Genomic DNA, 19,728 nt, shown 5'->3' on the forward strand with positions numbered 1-19,728 from the left:
TATGGCTCCTCCGTTGGCTGGGGAAGAAACTGGGGAAGGACAAAGGCCGGCTGTGCAGAGCAGGAGAGAGGTAGAGCAAGGCAGAGGGAATTCAGAGGAAGATTAAGGCTCACCCCCTCTTCATCCTAGGGCACTCAGGGAGGAACGGAGGAGGGAGCAAGGTGAGTTGCATGGCTTATGGGGGAGGAAAGGGCCCTGATTCCCTTCATTAGCTGCAGCTGGGAACACAGTATTTTAAAAGGGAGATTGTGTGCAGCAACTCATGGGAAGCAAATAATGAGTTATTTTTTCATTGTCAAGGCTTATCTGGGTTCCTGGCATCTTCCCAACTGTGTGCGTTTTGTTGGCTTTTGAGGTCTGCAATTCCTTCTCCTGCCCTGTCCAGTTTATTGCTGCAGCGTGGTTTGCATGGATTTTTATTTACAGTTTGTATGTATTTTGTTTTGGGACTGAATTTCCTCCACTTAAAGACTATTCTTGGGAGAGTTTTTTCTCCAGCGGAAGGTAACCTGGACATTGGGGGCAAAGTTGGAGGTATTAAAGGGACTTATCTTACTTATGTGACTGTGTTGCCTTTGTGCCACGCCCCGGGTCATCACAAGTCTGTTGTGGAAGTGTTTCCTTCTTGGTGTGGCCCTTGAGTTCTGTTTTAATATGGGGCTGATATTGAATTTGCCCTGAGAAACCTCTTGATCTTTGACCTTCCAGAGCCTGCTCAGGAGTACCGAGAGGGCCTGATGGAGGCTGACAATGGGCCCGAAGACCCGGATGCTTTAGGGACTTGCAGGCTGTTGCATCATATCACGGATGGAGATTATCCTCTGTTGTCTCCTCGCTGCTCTATTTTCAGCCAAAGCCAGAGGTTTAACTTAGACCCCGAATCGGCTCCTTCTCCACCAAGCACTCAACTCTTCATGATGTAAGCTGCACCGACCTTCTCCCTTTTCCCAAGCGCAAACAACCTTGTTTTCCTTCTGAGGACAAAACTGTCTTCTTACGGAAGCACCACTTTGGGGGCAAGCAGAAGGTCCCCTCTTCCTGGGAAATTGGCATCCAGATGGAAATTGGTGCCCCAGATTCAGTTGGTGGAAGAATAATATCCTTCTGGGTTCAGTTCCAAGTGAGGAAAAAGACACTGGAAACATGGAGGCTGCTTGGAAAGAGGGTTTAATGGTGGACAGGACCACATGGCTTGCATGAAGAAAGAAGGAAGGGCTGAGATGCTGAAAGTGCCTGGGTTTTATACCCTCTGTTGGGATTTGAATTTGAATTTGAATTCTGATTGGTTGTCAGGCTCCCATGGGGCCATGCAGGGGCAACTCTGTAGGCTGTGCTGAGTCCCAGGCTTGGTTGAGCCTTGCTGGATGATGATGTAATGAAAGGGCTTGGGGCAATTTCTATTATACCTCTCTACCTGGAGTAGATCTTTGTTATGTAAAATAGGCTGGCCTAGGCTAGAGTAATGGTCCATTAGCAAAGGTGGGAGGGGGTTGAGTTTCTGCTTCTGAGTTTCTACTCTTTTTAGGAGAAATATTCCGCCTTGTTAATATGTCCTAGGATATTTCATTTTTCTAGGAGAGGGGTGGGTGATAACTTCCTACACAGTGAACGGCCGCAGCCTCTTCTCCCACAGCTGCAAATCTTGATAAGATGCATCATTCACACTACATTGAGTTTTGCAGGAGGGATTCTGCCTGCTCCAAAGTTGACTGCCTGGGCCCTTATTTGGTAGCTTCAAAAACTTTTTTTTAATCAGCTAACAGTCAACAGTTATGAATTCGTTTATTCAAGAGAGCAAATGGCCTCCAGGTTTTTAATAATAGTAAATCTAATAAGCTGCTCCACTGTAAACATTCCTTCAGGGTGGTTGATTTAGGGACAGTGCTTATCATAACCTTATAAGGCGAGTTAATATTGTGGCTCCTATTTTAAATCACTGGAGTGCAAACCAGCACAGAGTGAAAAAGGAGAACAGAGAACTAGAAGTTTCAGACAAGGAGGCCTCCAATAACAAAAAAGAAGGTGCCAGGAACGTTTTCATATTTTTATTTGTGAGATGTGGGGGACAAAAACAATGCATTACAAAAGAACTGTTTATTTAAAATTAATATAGCTATAGCAAGAGCACGTAGACTTACATACCGCTTTATAGTGCTTTCCAGCCCTCTCTAAGCAGTTTACAGAGTCAGCCTATTGGCCCCAACAATTTGGGTCCTCATTTTACCCACCCTGGAAGGATGGAAAGCTGAGTCAACCTTGAGCCTGGTGAGATTCGAACTGCCCAATTGCAGGCAGCTGGCAGGCAGCAGAAGTAGCTTGCAGTACTGCACTCTGACCACTGCACCACCACCGAGGCTCAAATATGCCAAATATTTACACGTATATTTGTGAATGTATAAACTGTTTTACTGAGGATACTTTAAGACAGGCGCACTCAATAACTGCATCCAAGGGGACAATAAAACAAGTATATGCAATGATACGCAATAAAGAAAGTGCAAAATAGGATAATAGGTTTAGAACTCGCATCTCCCCAGTCTTGCAAATCAAAGCAAAGGCCAGCGTAGAAAAATCCTGGGGCCTCTTAAGTGCCCTCAGTGAGGCTTGTGAGAACTTTGCTGAGCTCCAGGATTCTCTCTGAAGCCATTCTCTCCAGAAGAAGATCATTAGCAGGGCCCAATTCAGGCCATGGCATTCGTGTCCGAGGATTTCGGGCAGAATCACCACCCCCAAAGGAAGCTTCTGCTGGTAATCATCCATCATTTGACAACTCCAGAACCTGTGGACGTGGAGGAGCTTTTGAGCATTTCACATGTTGCTCAGGGGTTCTGTGTGTGTGGCTTGGTAGGCGTGGCAGGGGAAGGATACTGCAAAATCCCCATTCCCTCCCCTCCCCACTAACCTGCTTTCCATCTCCGTTCTCCTGTGCAGGGCAACCAAAGAAGACCCAGCCGATCAGCTGGGACTCAATGGGAGGCAGAGAATAGATGGGGGTGGGGCCAGTCAGAGGTGGGATTTGCCTGTTCTCCGAACTATTCAAAATTTTCCACTACTGGTTCTCCAGAACTGGTCAGAACTGGCTGAATACCACCCCTGAAGCTGCCCAACCTGTCCAACTGACCGCCATAATTATGCCTTTAGCTGCTGCTTAATTCTTTCTTGGGTGATTGTATTTATCTCGCCTTGCTGGCTTCCGGAGAGTATGTAGTTCTTAATGAAACAAGGGCAGGAGAGGTTTCCACTTCTGCAATTCTCCCGTGGTGTCTTCTTCTCTCTTCCTCTTTATTTTTCCATCTCCCCCAGTGGTGGTATGCTACCAGTTCAGACCGGTTTGGCTGAACTGGTTGTAAAAAAAAGCCGACGGTCAGCTGAGAGGAAAGAAGAGAAAAGCGCAGGATTGGCCCTTCCACCTGACCCTGCGCTTGTCTCTTCTTTGTCCTTTCAGCTGATTGGTGCTCCGCAGGCCTCAGCTGGTGTGGGGAAAGCTGCACACGCATTAGGCAAAGCATGCTCACCAAGCCATGCCCACCGAACCGGTGGTAAAACCATACCCACAGAGTGAATCGTACCACTGATCTCCCTGTATCATCATAGGACTCCAGGGTATCTGGAGCCCTTATTTGGTAGAAAAAGTACCCTAAATGGACACTTTTTAAAATATAAATTTTGAATGTCCCAGGCCAAGAAGTTCTTCCAGAGGCAGCTGCGAGGACAGCAAAGTGCCCCAGACCATGGTACAACTCACAAAGCACCTACAAAACCTGAAGAGGAGGATAAGGAAATACGAAGAGAAGTTTGAGGAGGAGAAGAATTACCGGGTAAGGAAGTGAAAGGAGCAGCCAGATCCCTCACAGAGATGGTGAAGGACTAAGGGGCTGTGACAAGAGGGAGAAGACCTGGTTTTGGTGGGTCCCAGGGAGTGCAGGGTGGCTTCAGTCATTCGTGATGTTCTCAAGTGCTAAAAGAAAGGAATTTTGGATTATCCGAGTACCTACGCTGGGAGATATGACTCATGCTTGTGTGTCAGCTCTGGGAGACCAGAGAGAGGCTATGACTAACTGATGGTAAACAGGTGACCTTATGAAGGCTTAGCTAGCTAAGCAATGATGTCATAAATGCCTAAGACTGGGTTATCTGCATATCTTACCACACAAAACAAAGCACTCAGCAACAACCAGCTACCAGCAAAAATAGGAAATAACATATTATCTTCTTACTATGGAGACTGGCAAAATCCCCTTGTAATTAGTTTTCAGTCATTACACAGGACCAAAGGGAAAAGTACATCCTGACTGGTATACCCATCCCATCTGGTAAAGTAAGACTAAATGTTTTTGAACAGGACTTGGGAAAACAAACAAAACTGTTCATACTTATGCTTAGTGTAGTATATTTAATCAAGGAAGAAAACTACTTTTAGCGTTGATGCCGCTTAAAAGGCTGCTGAGATTGGTCTCACTCCTGGCTGTGAACAAGATCACACCATGCCAGGTTGTAAGTCGAGGATTAGCTGTAGCTTCTTGGAGGTTTTCAAGAAAAGATTGGACAAGCATTTGTCTGGGATGGAATAAGGACTCCTGCCTTGGGCAAGGGGTTGGACTAGAAGACCTCAAAGATCCCTTCCAGCCCTAGGATTCTATGATTTTAGGGTGATATACAGGGACTCCTATAGGAACTGCCCATGCTGTGAGATGGGCAGATACAATGATTTGATAAATAAATAAATGCAGGTGAGAGAGGAAAGAAAGAAAGAAAGAAAGAAAAAGAAAGAAAAAGAAAGAAAGAAAGAAAGAAAGAAAGAAAGAAAGAAAGAAAGAAAGAAAGAAAGAAAGAAAGAAAGAAAGAAAGAGCTATAATAGAGATGAAAACATATTTCTCTTTGATCCTATCAGCAGCAAGCCAGGCCTCCTTGATAGGCCTTGCAGAGGATTATAGCTCTTGGCAAAGAAATGGGTCTTCACCCAGCCTTTTTTCAACCCTTAGAATAAATAGATGGACCTTAGGTTCAGAAGTGGTGAGGTGATCTAGATCAGGGGTTGAACCTCAGGGACCACCAAACCCATCATTTTAAATCCTGCAGACCAGAGACCCTGGGAAAATCCCCAGAAAAGTCTGCAGGAAAATTCCTCACCTCATTTTCCTACCGATTGATCATTTTTTATTTGGGATCGCAGGATACCATCTCCAGCTCCGTTCTTGGGGGGGGGAGAGAGAGAGAGGGAGAGAGAGAGACTTTTGGCTTCATGCAAGGAAAGCAGCAGAAGCAGCAGAAGTCTTTCTTTCTCTCCCCAAACTCTGCCAGAAATGAGGCTTTGTGAGGCTTGTTGCACCGGTGCAGCCTCTTGGAGCAGGATGCCTTGCAGGGTCCCAAAGACTCATTTCTGGTGGAGTTTGGGGGAGAGAAAGAAAGACTTTTGCTGCTTTCCTTATGTGTAGCCAAAAGCAGAAGAAGAAAGAAGCAGCCCAGTGGCCAGGCGAGGCAAGTGGGGTTAGTGGGGTAAGTCCCCCTCCTCCACCCTTTCCCTCCTTCCCTCACCACCTTGTGTTGTTGCAATGCAAGTGACACAAGCCTTGTGTTCCCACGGGCCATGTGGGCAACACAACTTTGTGTTCCCACGCAGCCTGGATTAATTGCTTTGGGGGTGACATTTCTCTGTGGACCACCAAAATTTTCTCCAGTGGTCCCCAGCTTATTGGTTGGCAACTACTGACCTAGATCAGGGGTCTCCAACCTTGGTCACTTGAAGACTTGTGGACTTTAACTCCCAGAATTCCTCAGCCAGCAAATTCTGGGAGTTGAAGTCCACAAGTCTTAAAGTTGCCAAGGTTGGAGACCCCCTGATCTAGGCTAATAATAACAACCTGTATCTTGGCAGGGATACGTGTGATTTCAATATTGGTGTAGATAAGAGTAACATTACAATCCACTTTCTTTTTTTTTGGTAAAGTTTTTTTTAATTTTTAAACATATATCAATATTTCATGGACAGTGTGGCATCTGAATGTCATTCATTTTGATACAAAAGTAATATTGATACAAATGAAAGTTACTACATTAATCAGACTTATGTGATCTAATGTTATTATACATATCTGTATCAGCACATAATCCTTCATTTTTCAATTATTCAATATTTGCCACATCCTTCTAATAGTAATAGCATTATTTTTGAGCATACCTGATCACATCTGTATATGTATAACAATATTCCCCCATTTCTAATTTGTTAATCTATTCTAATTTTTAGTACAGCCAATCTTGTTTTTTTTTTTTTTTTTAAGAAAAACCCTTCCTATCCATCAGCTCTCATCCTCTTGGAAGTTTCACTTCTTCTCTTTTTGACTCACCTCCCATACTCCTCACTTGGGTCCTTATTTACATCTTTTATATTCAACCCAACCATCATTCCATCCCCACTATTTTTTGCTGCCACTCCACCCATACATCTGCCAAATCCTCTGTATTTTTTTTCCCAGAGATATCTTTCGATAATTCAATTCCATTTTTCTACCTTCTAATATATATTCTCCCAACTTCATTTCACCCAACGCTATAATCTCCTTCTTTTTTCCTGCTTCTATTTGTTGTATCGTCTGTTCTATCTCATCCTCTAGGCTTCACAATCCACTTTCTGAATAGTTGCCTTTTTCTTCCCTTGTCTGTGCAGCCTTCCCATGCTGACAAGATATCAAATCCCGAAGTAATGAAATGGATGAATGACTTAGCCAAAAGTCGTAAACAGCTAAAAGGTACACACTGTCACTATGTCTAGCCTGTTTCTCAGAGTACCCGAAGCTACAGTGTTTGCTATTTAGCCTAATGGATGGGGAGAAAAGGGGCACTTGTGTTCTCTACCCCATCCCCCATATTGGAAGAAAAGCCAGTTCAACTCTTATCAGGGCAGAAATCCTGAAATCCTATATGAAGGGTTTCTCGGAAAACCTCCGTGCACACAAATCAGTGGTGGGATTCAACATTTTTTACTACTGATTATGTGGGCGTGGCTTGGTGGGCCTGGTGTGGCTTGGTGGGCATGGCAGGGGAAGGATATTGCAAAATCCCCATTCCCACCCCAATCCTGGGGGAAGATTACTGCAAAATCCCATTCCCTCCCCACCCCACTAACCAGCTCCGTTCTCCTGTGCAGGGCAACCAAAGGAGACCCAGCCGATCAGCTGGGACTTGGGAGGCAGAGTATAAATGGGGGCAGGGCCAGTCAGAGGCGGTATTTGCCAGTTCTCTGAACTACTCAAAACTTTCCGCTACCTGTTCTCCAGAACCGGTCAGAACCTGCTGAATACCATCTCTGTGATGACCCAGGGTGGAATACAAAACAAACACAGTCACAGAAAACAGGTGAAGCCCCTTTTATCCCTTTACTTTGCTTCCAAGCTCTGAATATCTTTGGTGGAAGACAAAAAACTCCCACACAAACAGTTACATGAAGAAGGAAAAAAGCAACACAAACCAGGCAAGATAAGGGCTGGAGGATGTCCACAGATAACACACACTGGGAAGGACGCCAAACTCAGAGAGGAACTATAAACTAGAGATATTTCCATGCTTTGTTTCCAGCACTCGCCCGTACGCATGTCCGTCCTCTTATTCAGTTGTCACAGCTGCAGCCCATGAAGATCAAAGCCCTCTCCTCCCAAGTAGACCACGTCTCTCCCTTATCCTCTTCTCCCTGTGTGTCCTAGGATCGATATGGGATGGGCCTGGGTCCTCCTCTGACTGCCCAGCTGGCCTCTGCCCTTCCCCAGCCTCCTCCACAACCTCGGAGCCACACTTCCACTCCCTGTCGGCTGTTTCTCCTCTCCCTCGGAGTCAGTCTCCACCAGGGGCATGACAGCCTCTGACACAAAAGTTAATTCACTCTAAAGGATTCCTGGAAAATACTACATTTTCTCCCTGATGTACAGGTTTCCTATAGAGAGAGAAGAATGAATCCCCCCTTACGCTCACACTTTCTTGGAGATGTAACCAACAAGATCTGGTTTGGTGCAAACCCAGCAATGTTGGTTTCCAGGAACCTTAAATCTTAGCCCTTTCCTGGATCAGCCCAGCTCTCCACTGACTGAGCTGCTGCAGAGCTAGCAGATTCCTGATGTGGATAGCTCTCATGCATCCTAAAATGCTAAGCTTGATCTTAGGATATCAAGCTATCTTTAGAAACTATTATTTCCCTATTGCATATGTCCCAAGTGTCAGACATTTTCGTGATAGCGTGCGCTGGAGGCCCTCGGAGATCAAACATGTCCCTCAAAGAAACCGTGTGCCAGGAGTGTGACTTTTTAATGACATCTTTTTAAGTCTTAAAAAGCCGAGTAATCTGATCCATACGATTACCGCTTCCATTTGATTACAAAGGCCTGTGCAAAACAGATAAGTGCGAGGGAGAGAATTAATGAGCAAAGCTGGAAGCTGAGTTGCTAAATTGACACTGAGGGCACTGAGAGAAGGAGGAGTGGGTGGGGGAAGGACCACCGAAATAGCCTTCAGGCAGGAATAATTACTTCCTTGCCTTCTGTAGTCTTGATCTGTACTCCCCTTCTGTTTGCTCCACACCAACATTTTATAAAACAAAACAAAACCCTTGGAGGTTGTGGGAGCGCCATCACTGGAGGCTTTCAAGAGGAGATTGGACTGCCATTTGTCAGAAATGGTGTAGGGTCTCCTGCTTAGGTGGGGGGGGGGGGTTGGACTAGATCAGGGGTCACCAACCTTTTGGACCTCAGGGACAACCAAACTCATAATTTTAAATCCTGTGGACCAGAGACCCTGGGAAAATCCCCCCCCCCAAAGTCTGCAGGAAAATTCCCCACCCTGTTTTCCTATCGATCGATCATTCTTTATTTGGGATTGCAGGATACTGTCTCCAGCTCTATTCTTGGGGAGAGAGTGGGGGGAGAGGGAGAGAGAGGGAGAGAGAGAGATCTTTGGCTACATGCAAGGAAAGCAGCAGAAGCAGTGGAAGTCTTTCTCTCCTCCAAACTCCACCATAAATGCTATGCTGGCTGGAAAATTCTGGGAGTTGAGGTTCACAAGTCTTAAAGGCAGAGGTGGTATTTGTGTTCACCTTTGCAACAAACCAGTGCCCCTTGTTCCTTGACTTCTTATTTTCCTGTCTTTCTCACAATCTTCTGAAGCACCCAACTCCCAGGGGATTCACCTGGGTTATTCAGTACTCTGTGCCAGAGGTGCTATTCAGCAGGTTCTGACCAGTTCTGGAGAACCGATAGCGGAAATTTTGAGTAGTTTGGAGAACCGGCAAATACCAGCTTTGACTGGCCCCTCCCCCATTTATTCTCCGCCTTCCAAGTCCCAGCTGATGGGCTGGGGCTTCTTTGGTTGCCCTGCATAGGAGAACGGAACTGGAAAGCAGGTTAGTGGGGTACGGAGGGAATGGGGATTGTGCAGTATCCATCCCCTGCCACGCCCACCATGCCATGCCCACAGAACTGATAGTAAATTTTTTTGAATCCCACCACTGCTTAAAGGTGCCAAGTTTGGAGACCTCTGGTGTAAGGGGACTTCTGTATGTTCTCTTTATGGTTGCCTTGCATGACTTGTAATGGTCCATATTGAGTTGGGCTTATCTGATTATAGAGTTAAAAGGGACCTTGAATAGCAATAGCACTTAGACTTATATACTGCTTCACAGTGCTTGACAGCCCTCTGTAAGCAGTTTACAGAGTCAGCCTCTTGCCCCCAACAATCTTGATCCTTATTTTACCCACCTCAGAAGGATGGAAGGCTGAGTCAACCTTGAGCCTGGTGAGATTTGAACTGCCAAATCACAGGAAACTGGCAGTCAGCAGAACTGGCCTGCAGTACTGCACTCTAGCCACTGCACTACCGAGGCTCATAATCTTCATTGAAGATCATGAAATCAAAATATAAAGAGATAGAAGAGGGGCTAATACTGGTGTCCGTCTGGTTTGGGACAGTTTTCTTCTGCCTTCTCTGTACCTTTATCAGCATTGTTTAAATACAAAAAGAACAAGATCCAAGGTACTGGACCTGTTCACATATATTGTAAACCATTAGATAGACAGCATGATCATGTTGCCCAAATATGGACCATGGTTGAGGTGGAAAACCTTCACTGCCCTCTATGAAATGATGCATTCTGTTACATTAATGAACTTGAACCTTGAGATCTGATGTTGTCTGAAACTGAATAAGGGTTAAGCAAGGCCATCTTCCCCTGGTCCTCCATATTGTGTGGAGAAAGAAAGGGACAATGGGAAATAGAATTGAATAGAATTCTTTATTGGTCAAGTGTGGTTGGACACACAGGAATTTGTCTTTGGTGCAAATGCTCTCAGTGTACATTAAAGAAAATATACATTCATCAAGAGTCAAGAATCATCAGGTACAACACTTAATAATAGTCACAGGGTACAATAAGCAATCAAATCATACTAGGAAACAGTCAATATAAATCGTAAGGATACAAGTGACAAAATTACAGTCATACAGTCACAAGTGGGAGGGGGTGGGCGATAAGGAGTGATGAGAAGATTAATAGCAATAGTAGTGCAGACTTAGTAAATAGTTGGACAGTGTTGAGGAAATTATTTGTTTAGCAGAGTGATGTTTTTTCGGGAAAAAACTGTCCTTGTGTCTAGTTGTTCTGGTGTGCAGTGCTCTAAAGTCTAGACTTTAGATTAGACTTTTCCAACCCTATATGAGGTGGCCTCCAACTCCAGCAGGATTACAGAGAAAATGGAATTGAGTGACTGGCAGCCATGCAAAATTGGCTTAGATAGATACCAATAGATGAGGAGCATGTGCTTTGTAATTTTATAGGTATAAATACCATCAATAAATTTTCCAAGCATTCCTAATCTTCTTGCCTTATTTTCCTGAGGTTGTGTTACGTAGGAACAAGTTGACATGAACAAGAGACAAGAGTTCATGAAAGACCATAACTTGTCTCCGCTCTGTTCTTGAGAGCAACCCAAACAAGCAGTTTTTTTAAAAAAAAACTTGGCACCACATCTGAAGCACTTTCGATTCTGTGGGTCATGAAGTGTCTCAGATCTCTACGTCGATGAAAGGGTGCCATGAGAAGCTGTAGGCTGCAGGTGTTCGCTCACTTAGAGGTATTGTGCGGACTTTTTCTTACAGAGCTGAAACTCAAAATGTCAGAAGAACAGAACTTCCCCATCAAAAGAAGCCAAAGGAACTTTCATCAGGAGAGCTCCAAAGAGGCCGCGAGGCTGGATCCAGCAGATTCTCCCACCAGTCCTTTGGTGGAGGAAACCATGGAAGCGGTGAAGAAGCAACTGAAGGAGAAGCGACAGCAGCTCGGTCTCCCTGAGAACATCAAGGTACCCAGGTTCTTGCACAACATCTAGGTTTGCTGGTTTACTTGCTGGCTTGCTTGACATGTGCCTGATGGCTTCTGTCATGTCCTATCACCTCCATGAGCTTCCTTCCACACTGACTTGAAGACCCTGTGTGTGTGTGTGTGTGTGTGTGTGTGTGTGTGTGTGTGTGTGTGTGTGTGCGTGCACGGGCATGAGCTTCACATGAGCGAAAAAAATCAAAGAGGCACAAATTACTCGCTACAAACATCTGTGCAGAAAACTGTATGTTAGTGGGCACTAGGGTACAAATGTGTATTATTGCCACCTGGTACAAATGTGGCAATTGTGATATTTCACTACAGCAACACAACGGGTTTTAAATTATCATCTTGTAGCCTGTTTGGTGTCCAAAGCTGTATCTGGAGATTCTGAGGTTTAGGTAGAAACTCTTTGGCTTCTGGTAGAAGCCATGAAGGGGTCAAAATGATGTGGCATGCTCTGCGTAAAGAGATGAATATGTCATTCGTGGCATGGTGCTACGTGACTTGTGACAGCACTGGCATTCAAATCAGTGCTTTTCAAATCAGAGTCATGCCTGTGATGTGGAACGGGAAAGGACATTGAAGCTCAGAGAGTGACCAAAAGTCTTCATCCTCAAGCCATTAACTGAGTTAGTTGTCTAGGTCGGGGGTCCTCAGTCTCTGGGCTATGGCCCACTGCTGGGCCGTGAGCAGTTTGGAACCGGGCTGCCAAAGTGGCAGGCAAACATGTGCACGCATCCCTACTTGTGCGAGCAGCAGGCAAGCATGTGCGCGCACACACTAATTGCACAAGCAATGCCAGCCACTCACAAGGAACCATCCCCTATGCACCCTGCCAGTCCACAAAGCCGGAAAGGTTGGGCAACTTTGGTTTAAGTCACCCCCAACCTCCCTTTACTCTTTTAGGTAGTCCAGGGGTCCCCAATCTTCAGTCTGTGGAGAGGCACTGGTCTGCAGCATGCCAGAACCTGGGTTGCGCAAACAAGCAAAGCCCCATCCACGGGATGCAGGCAGCACACTAAACCATGCCCCCTCTGGTCTGTGGAAAAACCTTTCTCCACAGAACCAGTCCCTGGTACCCAAAAGGTTAAGGGCCGCTTGGTATAGTCAATAAAAAAACCACATTTGAAGCATAAACGTGCATCTTCAAATTTAATCTTGTTGGCAATTACAATTACTTTCAGTTTAGATCGTTTTTGGAGGGGTCTGTGATAAACCCAAAGGACAAAGGTAATTGGCACCTGTGCACTTCTAAGACTGCCTAGTTCTGTGAACCTAAAGGAATCTTGCAAAAAATATCTAGTTTGGTTCAAGGAGAAAAGAAAGCTTGTAGAACCAAAATTCAGAGCTCACTGACATCTGTGCAAAAAGATCAGTGAGATGCATTTCACAGTTGGCACCTAGTGGTTGATCATAGTTACCTTGAGTCAGCCAGCTTTAAAGCATCATCCAAATTCTGCGGTAAAAAAAAAAAGCCACCTGTGACTTTTAAAAACCACGCGGGGTTCATTCACATTATTTTGTGCAGCCGTTTCCTTCCAGCAGATAACACTTGATGGTTAATTTTTCTATAAATCATTCTTTTTTAATTAGGCTATGACAAAAAAGCAAATGGCTTTGGAAAAACTCAGTCTCCAGAAAAGCCTACTCTATTTTGAAAGTATTCATGGACGGCCTGTAAGTATTTCTTAGAAAGAGAGGTCAACTTCAGGTTAGCCATTACAAAGAGTTTTCAGCAGGAGATGGCTTCTGAACTTCCCCAGCCCACACACCAAGATCCGTTTGAATTAGGTCCAGTACTTCAAGCAGCCTTCCACCATGTCATGTTCCATAGATTCCTGAACTATGTCTAGTTCTATCATATCTCTCTCTAACTCTATCTTCTATCGATCATCTATTCTTCTCTCTATCACCTCTCTATCATCTGTCGATCATCTATCTATCCCTCCCTTCTTATTTACCTAGTTCCTATATCTATCTCTCACAATTTAGAAGCTACCCAGCTCCAAATGACTGTGGGGCACTTTCTGAAATTCATGAGAGCCATAAGGATCTTGAGGGGGGCGGTGCTACTCCAAGGGGTGGTGGGGAGAGCAGCAACAGGGAAGGCACCCTTCCTTGGTCCCAAAACATAAGCGTGTTTTATTGAGTGGTCCATTCTGCTCAACCTCATCACATTCTTGAAGACGCACATTGCGTTTCACAAGTACAGGACCACTGGATATTGGTAGGTTATTTTTCAGCTAGTTTGAAAAAAAATGTGCAGTTGTTATATCCCATCACACTAATCAGGAGTACCAACACATCCACTGATAGGTTAGATGAAAGGGTTAGAAAACATTTAAATTAATTAATTAATTCTACAAATTAAAGCGAGCCTGAGCTTTAGTTGAACGTAATATCTAAGTGCTTGGCCATTGTCACCTTCTGGGATTTTTCCTGCTTTAATCATTAATTCTGGTGGTCTCCATCCAAGTTCTAACCAGGTTTTACCTTATCTTTCAAGGTCAGCAAAGATCAAATAGAAACTGCCACTTGATGTGAAGAGAAGGAACACAAGCCAGTCTGAGACACTGGGTTGGGTTGCCTTGCCTTGATTGTTGTCTCTTTTTCACCATAGAGATATACATTCACAACCATTCATCCAAGACCACAATTCCCGTCCTTTTCTTCCATCCACATCCTTCCATTCATACCTAAGTCCTCAGTATTGTTGCTGGTCTAGAAAGATGCTTCTCTTTCCACTAAGCAAACAAGAAGGGCTTTGAGATGTTGCAGGCAGGTGCTGCTTCATGGTCCCCTATGCCTTGGAGCAGCTTTTGGAGTGGACATCCAAAGTGTTGTGCAATTAGCAGAAACAAAAAAGCAGTTGGAGAGAGGAGGGAAGGTCAATTTGACATAGTTTTTCACCTGTTGCAAACCACACGAAAGGCTTCTCTGAATTGTGTCTCACCTACAGGCCAAAGGCTTACATGTTTTTTTCCCTCCTTTATTAAACCAGCTTACCTCTTCCTCTTCCTCTTATCTATTTCTGGTCTACTGGAATCTTAGCTTATTATTGACCGTGTTCTTCTGCAATACCATTTTGACCTTTTATGGGTTCTCTAGGACAGCTTGTTCCTTTATCAATACTTGGGCTTGTGTGTCTTAGTGCGACAACCCTCAGTGTGTATTTTATATGTTCTCCACGGAAGATGGATTATAGTTGAGGGTTGATAGCCAAGAACAAGGGTCTTCAAACTTGGCAAGTTTAAGACTTGTGGATGTCAACTCCCAGAATTCCTGAGCCAGCATGACTGGAGGAGGAATTCTGGGAGTTGAAGTTCACAAGTCTTAAAGTTGTTAAGGTTGGAGACTCCTGGCCAAGAAGGACATGCCAGTCAGGTTTGGGTCTGTGTCCCTTTGGTGTATGATAACTTCATTTCTACATTAATATACAGATGTTTTCAAATACAAACTCATCTGAATATTTGAATATACCCTTACTGAATTTTCTCTCAATATTTGTATATTTCCCTGCAAAATACATTCTAAAATCTGTGCTGCATCTTTGAGTTAAGAACTGAGCTGAACATTCAGAAATGTGCAAGATTTTGTGCACAACTAACTTAAGATTGGCATTTTTTTTCCTGCCTAGAACAGCCCAGCTGGTGCACTGAATATAAAATTTCTATGAGAGAGGAGGATTTTTCTTTTCGAAATCTTTTCCAACAGTTTTTAGGAGATGCCATGAACTAAATCAAGCTGGCATCCATCTATCATTCATCCTACTGGAGGTTCCATCCCTGTAGCACTTCCTTGATTCTCCCCTAAAATGTTGAGGTGGCGCTGAATCATGTCCTAAGATGTATGGACAGCAAGGGATTTGCCTGGAATGACCAAGATCTGCCAGTCTTAATGTCGCATGACCGACATTTGCTTATAAGACGTTTTGCAGTTGCCAGAGGCAAAGACTAGGCAGGGAATGTGAATTACAGTGTGTCAGTTTGCTGCTAAGGAATGGTGGGGCACCAGTCCAACTTCTGATTGGAAGTGGTGCTTCTCTAACACAAGGTATTTACGAATCACAGACATATGTCTTATCTTTTTAAATTCTTGGAGGGAAAAAAAAACCCACAGTGTGCAAGGATATACAGAGTCAGTTCTGATAAACTGTTTCTTTTACAGAAGTGTTGCATTCACATAATTAAAATTAGAAGAAAAACAATTTTTTTAGAACAAATGATATCCCATCAGCACAGAAGTATCCCTGTGTTTTGTGCCTCACATTCCTCATGTTGGAATTTAAAAATCTACTTCTGTTGATGGATTGTGACTTTTAAGAAGAAATGTCAGATGTCTCTTCAGAACCAACCTGGTGCTCCTTACTTTTTCTTCCTAGGCTAACCAGCAAGACAGGAGTTTGATGAAGCCTCTTTATGAAAGATACAGAATTATAAAGCAGCTTCTATCAACGCCCTCTTTGATTACAACTATTGTAAGTCTCATGAGGATTGTGTGAAAAAATGCACCACAACCAGTGATGTTTCTTGTAGGCTTTCTTGAAGTTGTGCATTAGCTTTTTGTTTTATGCATAAAGGTCTTGCCAGTACATTTATTCTTCAGGAAATAAAATCCAGGGGGCTTACTTGGACATACTTTCAAATAGGGCTGGATTGGGATTACTGGTTTGTAGTATCAAAGTAATGTCTGTCAAATTGTTACAGTTATGGAAAGTACACGTTGTGGGCAACCGTTGGGGTTTAGAAATAATTGTGGTTACTTGCAGGGAGAAGGACCACCATTCAGTTATTCTTTCTTCTGAAAGAATTCCATTAAAGACAGTCAGAACTGAAGAAGTTTCTTGGGTGAGAAGCAAAACATTTTCAAGGGAAAAAACCCCAACAAAGTCCAATTCCCTTTGGAAAAGCATCTTTGGGATTTCCATTAAGGATAATTAGTCTCAGAGTCTCAGAGAACAACAAACATCTCAGAAAGTGTTAGACACTGTGCTAAAGTGTGATTTATTTACACTTCTCTTCCAATAATGAGCACTAAGACCTTGAATATGCATCTGCTGCAGCTTCTAACATGATAAAAGCCTTGGCCAACCAACATTTCTAATGCTTAAATACAAACCAAGCCAGTCTGTTTATTCATATAATTTTTGTCCTCTGGAATGAATGCCTTCTTCATTTGAAGGATGGGTGGGTAAGGAGAGAGGGACCCTGATAACTCTTGTTCCCTGTTCCAAGCAGGAGGAGGAAGATTCTGATGAAGAACCTCCTCAGAGTAGCTCCACTGGGTCTCTCCATTGGCCCCCTGAGGCACAGATGGGTCACTCAGATGAGGAGAATGAACCCGCCTTTGTTTCACCGCTGGATGAAAAGAAAGTGATGAAACAGCCAACCCTCTCGATGTCCAATTTACATGAGGCCACTATGTGAGTGCCAACTCTCCCCCTTGTTTAAATGATGATGCACCTCTCTTGGTATCAGGGATCATTCATTGATTCATTCATTGATTCATTCATTGATTCATTGATGATTCATTCATTCATTCATTCATTCATTCATTCATTCATTCATTCATTCATTCATGTATTTATACATTCATTCATTCATTTATTAAGCTTATTAAGTATTGGAAAGAGTACTGAAAAGAAGTGCCATCATTCGCTTTGGCGATTGTGTTCTAAGTGAGCATTAGGGCACAATGCAGATCTGCACAATTGGTGTAAATCCATCTTGAGCCATGGTGGCGCACTGGTTAGAGTGCAGTACTGCAGGCTACTTCTGCTGACTGCCATCTGCCTGCAATTTGGCAGATCGAATCTCACCAGGCTCAAGGTTGACTCAAGGTTGACCATCCTTCTGAGGTGGGTAAAATGAGGACCCAGATTGTTGGGGCAATATGCTGACACTGTAAACCGCTTAGAGAGGGCTGTAAAGCACTATAAAGTGGAAAATAAGTCTAAGCGCTATTGCTGTTTTCCTTCCTTCCTTCCTTCCTTCCTTCCTTCCTTCCTTCCTTCCTTCCTTCCTTCCTTCCTTCCTTCCTTCCTTCCTTCCTTCCTTCCTTCCTTCCGGTTAAAGTGCAGTACTGCAGGCTACTTCTGCTGACTGCTGTTTGCCTAAAATTTGGCAGTTCAAATCTCACCAGGCTCAAGGTTGACTCAGCCTTCCATCCTTCTGAGGTTGGTAAAATGAGGACCCAGGTTGTTGGGGGACAATAGGCTGGCTCTATAAATCGCTTAGAGGCTGTACAGTGGTATATAAGTCTAAGTGCTATTGCTAAGTGCTATAATCTATTATTACCAAGTAATCATAAATACACTACTCATTGTATTACATGGCTTTGAACTCACTAGGAACTAAATAGGCAAAATTTTCTGATAAGCAGTTGGGTGCCTCCATCTCAAGGGGAGCCTCCAGGCGACAGCCTGCATGCTGCCTGCTTATTTGGCAGCCCAATTTGCTCGGCCATCTATCAGCTCTTAGGAGTTTTTCAGTCCTTCAGATCTTAAAAGTCCCGTTCTTCTTTTGTAGGCCTGTGCTACTGGAACATCTCCGAGAAACTAGAGCTGACAAGAAAAGGATAAGGAAAGTATTACGGGAATTTGAGGAAGAGTTCTTTAGACAAACAGGAAGGTGAGACAGTCGTATGCATGTTGAATCTCAACACCATGAATGGTCAGATCCTGATTTAAGCTATTGTAAACCTCCCCAAAATAATGGTTCACCACAGAAAGTTTTTAATGGGTTGGTTGGAGGCATCATTGCATTGACTTGGTGGTATTTTACAGCCTTATGATAACCAAGAAAAGTATTCATGTTTTTTTCTGTTGAAACTGAGGTAGGCTGCCCCTTTCAATTCCAAGCATTTTGATTCCTGAACAGTAAGAAAGGACCCTCTTGCCAAATATATTGTCTAGAAAGGACCATATCAAGTAGGTGCATCACAGAAGAGGTAGCTCTTTTTCAAAGCATGGCGACCCTGTTTTCTTACCCCCAAAGCAATCATTTTCATTTGGTGCACCACATGGGGCATCAGTTCTCAGAGACATAACTTATTTTCCCACCATCATCTCTGATGGGGGAGAAATTCACAAGGATTGTCAGCTTTGAGGATATTATTAGTGCAACGACGGCTCCATTACTTGTTTCCCCCTTCCCTGTTCTGAAGATGATACCTCCCCCCCCCCCACCCCGGGGACAGCAGGAAATAGAGACGTGGCCAGGAATTGTCCCCTTTGTGAGTCCAGCTGACATTCAACCGAGCCCTCAGGGGGATTTTGCAGTCTTTATTAGCAATGAATACTTGCTGCCAATCAAGAGAAAGGAAAGAAGATCCCAGAAAGCCCTAGCATAATAAAAGAGAAAGTACCCACTGGGTCTCTCTGCCATCAGGATATCTTTAGCCTTTCAATCTCTTGGGACTAACTTTTGCAAATCAACATCTAAATCTCCTGGGCCTGGAGGAGTGGCTCCAATTTGGATTTTGCCCACTCACCTGCCCTTTCTGGACTCCTCTGGCTAAAGGAATGAAGTAATGAAAATGTAAGGACCAGCCTCTCCGCTCTTCAAAAAATAAATATAGACTCTTGAAAACTTTGAATTTCAAAAGGAATCTTTTTATTGAAGGGAGGTACAAGCAGGTCAAAATTCAAAGCAGGATCTGAGGTCCTTCAGGGCATGCAACTAGGATAAAGGGAATTAGGAACCCCTCCCAACAGTCCGATGTGGATTCCATCAATCCGCAGGTGTGAAGATGTTATTATACCAGCATGTCTGAGAAAGCAGATAAGGAAAGTTTCCCAGAGCTATCTTCCTGGTGCTTCAATCCACATGGCCCCTCCTCCCCTTGCATCTCCCCAAGAGGTGAGAATTTTCCAGGCATCTGGGGCACCAGGCAACAATTGTAAATCATGTAAAAATTTATACAAAAGACAATGTAAGAAATAGGATATTTAGGATACATAGAGAGGCAAAGAATTTAATGTATCACATCCAAAACCCCCTCCTTTCTTCCACCGAAGAATGGCAGATACACAGAACTGACAGAAAACTCAGTCTTCTGACCAGAAGGACATTGTGAATCCTTGTGTAAGCAATGGACTTTTCCCCTTCAACTGAAAAGAATGAACTTCTTAAAACTAGATATTTCAAAAGGAATCCTTTATTGAAAAGGGAGTGAATCCCAGCACTAGTCAAGGCAGAGTCTAAGATGCTTCCAGGCATACAGTAATAGATAAAGGGAATTAGAACCCCTCCCCTTATTTAAATGTGGATTTAGTAAAAAAAAGAACCAACATGTTAATTCCCCCCTCCCCTTCTCTGGGAACATATCTTAGGAGAGTTCCCAGGGGTATCTTCCAGAGCTGGAATTT

General features: G+C 43.9%; 1 protein-coding gene across 7 annotated transcripts in view; it reads left to right on the top strand.

Annotated features, from left to right (window-relative positions):
• Positions 1 to 19,728, top strand: part of FAM13C (family with sequence similarity 13 member C) — a 47,973-nt gene that overhangs the window by 21,449 nt on the left and 6,796 nt on the right. For 3 of the 7 annotated variants that reach the window (XM_087963830.1, XM_026674224.2, XM_087963834.1), the window contains 8 exons: positions 709 to 919; positions 3,680 to 3,818; positions 6,669 to 6,750; positions 11,138 to 11,340; positions 12,954 to 13,037; positions 15,742 to 15,837; positions 16,595 to 16,782; positions 17,888 to 17,989. In XM_087963830.1, coding sequence (XP_087819956.1) covers positions 709 to 919; positions 3,680 to 3,818; positions 6,669 to 6,750; positions 11,138 to 11,340; positions 12,954 to 13,037; positions 15,742 to 15,837; positions 16,595 to 16,782; positions 17,888 to 17,989 — 1,105 coding nt within the window. The remainder of the gene's footprint in view (positions 1 to 708; positions 920 to 3,679; positions 3,819 to 6,668; positions 6,751 to 11,137; positions 11,341 to 12,953; positions 13,038 to 15,741; positions 15,838 to 16,594; positions 16,783 to 17,887; positions 17,990 to 19,728) is intronic. The other 4 variants (XM_087963833.1, XM_087963835.1, XM_087963831.1 and 1 more) reach the window with 3 other exon arrangements.

This window comes from Notechis scutatus, chromosome 4 (assembly GCF_049901735.1).
Source record: "Notechis scutatus isolate UNSWTSFEM ecotype Mainland chromosome 4, rNotScu1.2, whole genome shotgun sequence".
NCBI classification, from domain to species: domain Eukaryota; kingdom Metazoa; phylum Chordata; class Lepidosauria; order Squamata; family Elapidae; genus Notechis; species Notechis scutatus.